This window comes from Thamnophis elegans, chromosome 13 (assembly GCF_009769535.1).
Source record: "Thamnophis elegans isolate rThaEle1 chromosome 13, rThaEle1.pri, whole genome shotgun sequence".
In the NCBI taxonomy this organism is placed as follows: domain Eukaryota; kingdom Metazoa; phylum Chordata; class Lepidosauria; order Squamata; family Colubridae; genus Thamnophis; species Thamnophis elegans.
The window spans coordinates 11,590,106-11,598,819 of record NC_045553.1 but is presented as its reverse complement, the minus strand read 5'-3'; the positions used below and the strand labels follow the sequence as shown (position 1 = coordinate 11,598,819).

At 44.2% G+C, this 8,714-nt stretch overlaps 1 protein-coding gene across 1 annotated transcript in view; it reads right to left on the bottom strand.

Moving 5' to 3' along the window:
* GALNT9 (polypeptide N-acetylgalactosaminyltransferase 9) overlaps nt 1–8,714 on the bottom strand; it is a 137,742-nt gene that overhangs the window by 57,964 nt on the left and 71,064 nt on the right. Inside the window, exon 5 of the mRNA XM_032229916.1 lies at nt 3,856–4,053. Coding sequence (XP_032085807.1) covers nt 3,856–4,053 — 198 coding nt within the window. The remainder of the gene's footprint in view (nt 1–3,855; nt 4,054–8,714) is intronic.

Below are 8,714 nucleotides of genomic sequence, written 5' to 3'. Positions count from 1 at the left end.
ACTCGGCCGTGTTCCTCCCCAACCTCCTCACTGTCCAAATCTGCTGAAAGCTCCTCTAGATGCTGGTGGGCCACAACAGGGAGAAGCATCTCAACTAAAAGTAGCTTCCCCCTCAACCGCTGCCCAACATCTCACCTCTCCCTTCCCCAATTGCTGGCATTGGTAACAAAAAGAGAGAGAATGCAAATCAGTGCCACAAAATAACAGCCTGCATTTTGAAAGGGTGGGGTGCGGTGGGGAGATACCGCAGGTGAAGGTTTATCAAGGAACATTAAGACTTCCTGAGCTATTCCTTGCCTACATACCGAGGGTCACAAGGAGCCAGGAGGGTAGCTGATAAGGACCGAGGACCGCTGGTTGGTAAATAAAGTTCACCAAATGCCATTTGGGTCCCTCTGTTTGGCAGAGATAAGAGGAAAGGGAGAACTAAGGGTATTATTTGCATCCTTTAGGAAGATGTGCCAGGTTGAAGGGGGTGGGGGAGCTAGCGGCTTTGAGAAAGGGGGAAACAAAACAGGCCCCCTTACGGATGGAAAACCTGCCCTAGATAGAGCAGTGGAGAAAACTGGAGGAGGTTATCAAGGGATCTAAATGGATTTTTGGCTTCATTTACACACACACACACCCCTCGCTGTAAACAATGCTTTCTGAAATCTAGGATAAGTCATCTTCGTATCCCTGAACCATAAAACCACAGGACAGGGGAAAGAAAAACGAAAGGTTGAGAGGAGACAGAGAGTTACAGCAGGGGCTCTTCCTGCAATGATCACTCGGATGGCCTCTGAGTAGGAGAAGATGCTGTGGATGGAAACACCTGAAGGAGAGATCCAACCTAGAACTAAGGAGGAATTTCTTGACACGCCGAGCAATGAATCCGCGCAGCTGTTTGCCTCCAAATGTTGTTGAAGGTTTTAAAAGAAGAGATATGGCAATCATTTGTCTGAAATGGCATAGGACCATGATGGCTAACCTTTTCCCCCTTGCGTGCCGAAAGAGCACATGTGCGCTCAACAGCGCACATGAGTGTGCTCACACCCACAATGCAATGCACCTCATCTGCCTGCGCATGCATGCATGACCCCCCACGTGCCCCCTGTCCCCCATTTATGTGTGCAACCCCTGCACATGCGTGAACCCCCCCTGCTCCATTTTGGGCCTCCCTGAAGCCTCCTGAGATCAAAAATGGGCCACAGGGAGGGGGGGTGCCACACCCCCACACTTCATTTTGGGCCAAGCAGGCCTCCCTGAAACCTCCTGGGAACAAAAACAGGCTACGGGGGTGTGTGCTGCACCCCCTCTCGCTTGTGCATGCATGCATGACCCCCTACTCCCCACGCGTGCATGCGCCTCTCCCGCATGCATGGCAGACACCCAAAAATCAGATGGCCAGCGGGAGGTGTGGGGGGGCGTTGGCTGATGGCTCGGGTGCCCACAGAGAGGGCTCAGTGTGCCATCTGTGGCATGCGTGCAATAGGTTCGCCAACACGGGTAGAGGGTATCCTACTTGAGCAGAGGGTTGGACTGGAAGATCTCCAAGGTCCCTTCCAACTCTTCTGTTATTCTGTTATTCTGTTATTGTGTGATTCTGTGATTGTGTTATGAAAGCACCTCAACGCAAGTGCATGGAAAAACAATCAGTTTCCTATGAGATTAATTTCCTTTCTCTCTAGTTTGAGGGTCATGGGTGGCCCTCCTAAAATTTTCCATGCCCATCACTAAATTTGAATGGTAAAAAGGAGAGAAAAATCAGCAGTGGAGCTGTCTTACATTTGGAGGAAGAGAGTCAGATAATTTCTAGGCTGGGTGTCTCCAAACTTGGCAACTTTTAAGACTTGTGGACTTCAACACCCAGAATTCCCCAGAAGCCGGTAGTCTTAAAATTGAGAAGTTTGGAAACCCCTGCTATAAGGGTGGCCTAAAATGGGCATGACATACTTATGATAAACAAAGCAAAACTCCCAAAACTCCAGACCTTGAATAATAGTAAAGGGGAAAAGATGGATAACCCAAGACACCTCCATATGAATTAACCCCACCAATATAGCATCATCTCTCAACCCATTGTTGACTTTCTCCATCTTCCAAATGGGAAAAGCTTCCATGGTTAATCAAAGGTCAAGCTAAGAATAATGGCAGAACCCAACTGGACCACTTCATTTTAGGCGAACAGAAAAAAAGCAAGATTAGAATGATGCCCGAACTCAACAGGGCCGCTTGGTTTAAGGCCAACCAGTAGTCAAGTTCAGAATTATGTTAGAACCCAACTGGGCCCACTTGGTTTAAGGCCAACCAATAATTAAGTTCATAACAATGCCTGAACTCAATAGGGCCACTTGGTTTAAGGCCAACCAGTAGTTAAGCTCAGATTTATGTGAGAACCCAACTGGGGCCACTTGGTTTAAGGCCAACCAATAGTTAAGCTCAGAATGATGGCTGAACTCAACAGGGCCACTTGGTTTAAGGCCAACCAGTAGTCAAGTTCAGAATTATGTGAGAACCCAACTGGGGCCACTTGGTTTAAGGCCACCAATAATTAAGCTCAGAATGATGGCTGAACTCAACAGGGCCACTTGGTTTAAGGCCAACCAATAATTAAGCTCAGAATGATGGCTGAACTCAACAGGACCACTTGGTTTAAGGCCAACCAGTAGCTAAGCTCAGATTTATGTGAGAACCCAACTGGGGCCACTTGGTTTAAGGCCAACCAATAATTAAGCTCAGAATGATGGCTGAACTCAACAGGGCTGCTTGGTTTAAGGCCAACCAGTAGTCAAGTTCAGAATTATGTGAGAACCCAACTGGGGCTACTTGGTTTAAGGCCAACCAGTAGTCAAGCTCAGAATCATGTTAGAACCCAACTGGGGTCACTTGGTTTAAGGCCAAACAATAGTTAAACTCAGAATGATGGCTGAACTCAACAGGGTCACTTGGTTTAAGGCCAACCAATAATTAAGCTCAGAATGATGGCTGAACTCAACAGGGCTACTTGGTTTAAGGCCAACCAGTAGTTAAGCTCAGATTTATGTGAGAACCCAACTGGGGCCACTTGGTTTAAGGCCAACCAATAATTAAGCTCAGAATGACGGCTGAACTCAACAGGGGCACTTGGTTTAAGGCCAACCAGTAGCTAAGCTCAGATTTATGTGAGAACCCAACTGGGGCCACTTGGTTTAAGGCCAACCAATAATTAAGCTCAGAATGATGGCTGAACTCAACATGGCCACTTGGTTTAAGGCCAACCAGTAGTCAAGCTCAGAATCATGTTAGAACCCAACTGGGGTCACTTGGTTTAAGGCCAACCAATAGTTAAACTCAGAATGATGGCTGAACTCAACAGGGTCACTTGGTTTAAGGCCAACCAATATTTAAGCTCAGAATGATGGCTGAACTCAACAGGGCCACTTGGTTTAAGGCCAACCAGTAGTTAAGCTCAGATTTATGTGAGAACCCAACTGGGGCCACTTGGTTTAAGGCCAACCAATAATTAAGCTCAGGATGATGGCTGAACTCAACAGGGCCACTTGGTTTAAGGCCAACCAGTAGTTAAGCTCAGAATGATGGCTGAACTCAACAAGGCCACTTGGTTTAAGGCCAACCAGTAGTCAAGCTCAGAATCATGTTAGAACCCAACTGGGGTCACTTGGTTTAAGGCCAACCAATAGTTAAGCTCAGATTTATGTGAGAACCCAACTGGGGCTACTTGGTTTAAGGCCAACCAAAAGTCAAGCTCAGAAAGACGGATGACCTTGAGGGCTACTTCATTTCCATGACCCACCACATCATTTCTCACAGACCCTAGTTTTGAGAAGCACCCAGAAACGGCCACCAAACTATCCCTTTTTTGCGGGGAGTCACCTGATTGGTGCGGATTCATCTCCTCTGTCCAGCCAGTCCTGTGGTGGGATGATGTACATGCACCAAAGGCCCCAATTGTAGCCATGGGCAGCGTTGGCATATTGTTGCACTTCAAAAGTATTGTACTTAATGTTGTCTATAGCAGGTAAGACAATCCGTTTGCGGTCCTCTTTAATTCGTGTCAGGGCTGGCTCCACCCTATAAAATAATTGAGATGGGTTATTTATTCATTTGGACAATAGTTAGTGACTTTTGAGGCTAACCAGCTTTTTGGATTTTTTGTGGCTTAAAGGTAAAGGTAACGGTTCCCTTTGCACATATGTGCTAGTTGTTCCAGACTCTAAGGGGTGGTGCTCATCCCCGTTTCAAAGCCAAAGAGCCAGCGCTGTCCGAAGATGTCTATATAGACATGTGATCGGCATGACTCAACGCCAAAGGCGCACAGAACGCTGTTCCCTTCCCACCAAAGGTGGCTCCTATTTTTCCACTTGCATTCTTTATATGCTTTCGAACTGCTAGGTTGGCAGAAGCTGGGACAAGTCACCAGAGCTGACTCTGTTACGCAGTGCTAGGGATTCGAACTGCCGAACTGCTGACTTTTCTGATCGACAAGCTCGGCATCTTAGCCACTGAGCCACTTCATCCCTAGAGTGGCTTTATTTTATTTAAAAATAAATAAATTAAGAGGTAGATCATAGGTCTCCAGATTGTCTATATAACAATCAAAACATCCTACAGGGATGTTCACATATCAGCTTGCTGAAGATCTGGGAGAACAGCCAAGTTTTCTTAATATCTCCATTTTATTGTTAGGTATTTATGAAAGAAATCTATTATGTATAGTGGGAGAATCAGGGATCGGTCGTGCAACAGGGACAGATAACCAAACTGAAATATCATAATTTGTTCCAAGAAACTCACGAGATGCCTTCTCATTTTGTAGTTATTTTTCACTCTAAACTCACATTTATAGATCAAACATTAACTTGAAAGCACTTGGTTGATCCATTCAAGCCATGAAAAAAAAATAGTGGAGATATTAAACAATATACTGAATGAAAACAGCCGAGATTTTAATGACTTAAAAAAAAAACATTTTCAGGGGAGGGAGGCAGATGGATCTCTGGGGATTAGGTGGTTCCAGAAGACAAGCACAGCGATAGAGGAAGATGTTTAAGATGACACTACAGGTAATTCTCATCCAGTGACTTTCTCTTTTTATGAGTTTGAAACTAAAGATCCTGTTTCATCCCTTAACTCTCCAGAAGCCCACTGGACAGACTCTGCTTTTGAAACAAAGTCCTCAAGCTGCCATCTATCAAAAATGGTGTAGGGTCTCCTGCTTGGGCAGGGGGTTGGACTAGATGACCTACAAGGTCCCTTCCAACTCTGTTAATCTGTTAAACCATTAGAAGTTACTGCATACATCTATGGAGTTTGAGAATGGGAGCCAATAAATTCTTCTTTTGATGTTCTCCACCAATCCACGTTCTACAATTTAGAGCAGACAGGAATTATGGAGATATTCTGCCTTCTGTATTATTATTATTAGTCTCATCCTTCCTATTACCTAGCTCCTTTTCTACATACGACTATAATCTTGTTGCTTGTATCTTTATGATTTATATTGTTTTATTTAGTTTCCTAGTATTGTTTTTGATTGCTTATTTAGTATCCTCTGACTATCAATGCGTTGTATCTCATGATGAATGTATTTATGATGATTATTATCATGATTTATTTATCACCTATGTCTTTTATGTACAATGAAAGCTTATGCACACTTGGCCAATAAAGAATTCTATTCTATTCTACTCTACTATTCTCCACTCCACTCCACTCCACTCCATTCCAAAACATTCCTTTTGCTTCTACTTTTCTCATTCTTATCCTCACTCTTCTTCCCCTCCTCCTCCCCCCTCCTCCTTCCCCATTCTCTTCTCTTCTATTCCTATTCTGTTCTATTTTCTATATATTCCATTCCATTCTAATACCTATTCTATTCCATTCCATTCCAATTCCAATTCCTATTCTATTCTATATTCTATTCTATTTCTATTCTCTGTCCCATATTCTTTTCTTATTTTAATTTTAATTCTATCCTATCCTACCCTACCCTACCCTGCTGTATCCTATTCCATTCCATTCCATATTCTATTCTATTCTATTCTATTCTATTCTATATGTTTTCATATTTCTATTCTATTCTACTTTACTCTATTCTATTTCCATTCCAATCCATTCCAAAACATTCCTTTTGCTTCTACTTTTCTCATTCTTATCCTCCCTCTTCTTCCCCACCTCCTCCTCCTCTCACATTCTCTTTTCTTCCATTCCATTCCAATCCATTCCAATCCAATCCAATCCAATCCTATTCTATTCTATTCTATTCCATTCCATTCCAATTCTATTCTATTCTACTCTAGTCTAGTCTCTAGTCTAGTCTCTAGTCTATGTTTTCGTATTTCTATCCTATCCTATCCTATCCTATCCTATCCTATCAACCCACTTCTCCTAGTCTACCAACAATGAACATGTTTTCATCTGTGCTCCGTGCAATGTGTACAGGAAGAGACCCACATACAAACACAAAATCACAGCTGCTCCCCATCCTGACTAGACTATCACAACCCTGAATCCTAAAGCAATTGATGCTGGGGGGAGGGGGGAGGGAAGGAGAGCTCTTCACTTCTGCAATTCTTGTGATCCTTGGGTGCAGTGAGGAGAGAAGTCACCTTGGGCTCCTTAATTACCAAGTGACAGCTCCCTGAAGGAAAAAGCCACAGGCAGTTGTCAGAGTTGCCGGAGGAAGAAGACGAATGCCTTACATCATTATTGCAGAAATACAGTTCCGAGGCTTGCAGCTAAGGGGATCAGTGGGCAGGCATCCACCTTGATTGGCACCTACTCTGCCCAGTTCAGCTGATTTGCATGGAACAGAGGCGCCAAAGATATGGTGGCAGGAATGAGGTGCTTTGACCTCCAAACTCCGTGGCCTTCATGGAAGCTGGGCGTTTAGCCTTTTCCCGGAACAAAGCTATCCAACTCTCAAGCAATTATCCAATTAGACAATGACTTGGAGACTTTTTCCCATTGAAAACCACCCCCTGCTCTACTTCTCCTCCTCCTTCTCCTCCAGGGATGCTTTCCCATGGATTTCCCTAAAATTTATGTCAACATTTTTTTGGAAGAAGTCTCTTTCCTTCCTCTCTCCTTCCCTCCTTTCTCCTCCCCTCTCTTTTTCCTTTATTCTCTCTCTCTTTTTCCTTCCTTCTGTCCCCACCTTCCTTCCTTCTTCCCCCTCCCTCTCATTAATTTCTCCTTCTTTCTTCCACCTTCTCTCTTTTTCCTTCCTTCCTTTTCTCTCTCTCTTTTCTTTCTTCCTTCCCTTCCTTCCATCTTCCCTCTCCCTCCCATTACTTTCACCTCCCTTCCTCCTCCCCTCTCTTTCCTTCCTTCTCTCTTTTTCTTCCTTCCTTCCCTACCTTCCTTCCTTCTTCCCCTCTCCCTCCCATTATTTTCTCCTTCCTTCCTTCCTTCCTCATTTTCCTTCCTTCCTTCTCCCCTCTCTTCCTTCCTTCCTTCTCTCTTTTTTCTTCCTTCCTTCCCTACCTTCCTTCTTCCCTCTCCTTCATATTTCTTTCTCCTCCCATCTTTCCTTCCTCCTCCCCTCTTTTTCCTTCCTTCCTTCTCTCTCTCTCTTTCCTTCCTTTCCTTTCTTTCATGGTCCCTCTCTCTCTCATTACTTCCTCCTTCCTTCCTTCTTTCCTTCCTTCCTTCCTTCCTTCCTTCCTTCCTTCCTTCCTTCCTCTCTCCTTCCTTTCTCCTCCTCTCTTTTTATTTCCTTCCTTATCTCTCTTTCCTTCTTTCCTTCCTTCTTCCCTCTCCTCCTATTTCTTTCTCTCTCCTTCCTTCCTTTTTTATATCTCTCTCTTCCTTTCCCTCCCTCCCTCCTTTCATTCCATTTCCAGGGTGTCATTTGGGAAGATTTGGAGATGGGAATACAACACCCGGCTTGGGGACACATTCAAGCTGGCCCTCTTTGATCCATGCTGTAGCCATTGCTCATAACATGATGGGAACAGGAGGTCACAACTTTGGGATGGATGTATCTCTGAACCCTTTATTTGAAACGTTTCTGACTGCAAAGGGAAGCTGGGTACAGCATCAGCCAAGAGCCACGGTCAAGTTCAGCTCGATTTTCATTTCAATATCAAGCCCTTCACGGCCGTGAATGGCCATGCAGATGTTGCCTGCTTGAGACAATCAAGATGAAAATTAAAAAGACCTGGTCCTCTATCGGAAGATAAATCGTGGATGGCCAGCAGAGCTGTCACCCTGGATACTGCTGGGCCATTCCCTTTCTGTCTCTTACTATAAGCGTAGCCCTCTAAGGCCAGAAAGAGTCTCCTTCTCTTCGCAGGCTTTCCATAGCTCCATAGCAACACCATAAATATTCCCCTCCTGTTTATGCGGTTTCCAATGAAAAAAAGAAAAGAAAAGAAAGGCATCTGGTTCACTAGAAGGAGAAGAGGAATCTCTGCTCTGTATGGGAAGTCCTTGCATTACAACAGTTTGTTTAGTGACTGTTCGAAGTTACAACGGCCCTGAAAAAAGTGACTTAGGATCGCTTTTCAAGCCTACAACCCTTACAGAATCCCCATGGTTAGAATAGAATAGGAAATATGGAATGGAGAATGGAATGGAATGGAATGGAATAGAATAGAAAATATGGAATGGAATGGAGAATGGAATGGAATGGAATGGAATAGAATAGAAAATATGAAATGGAGAATGGAATGGAATGGAATGGAATGGAGAATGGAATGGAATAGAATAGAATAGAATAGAATAGAATA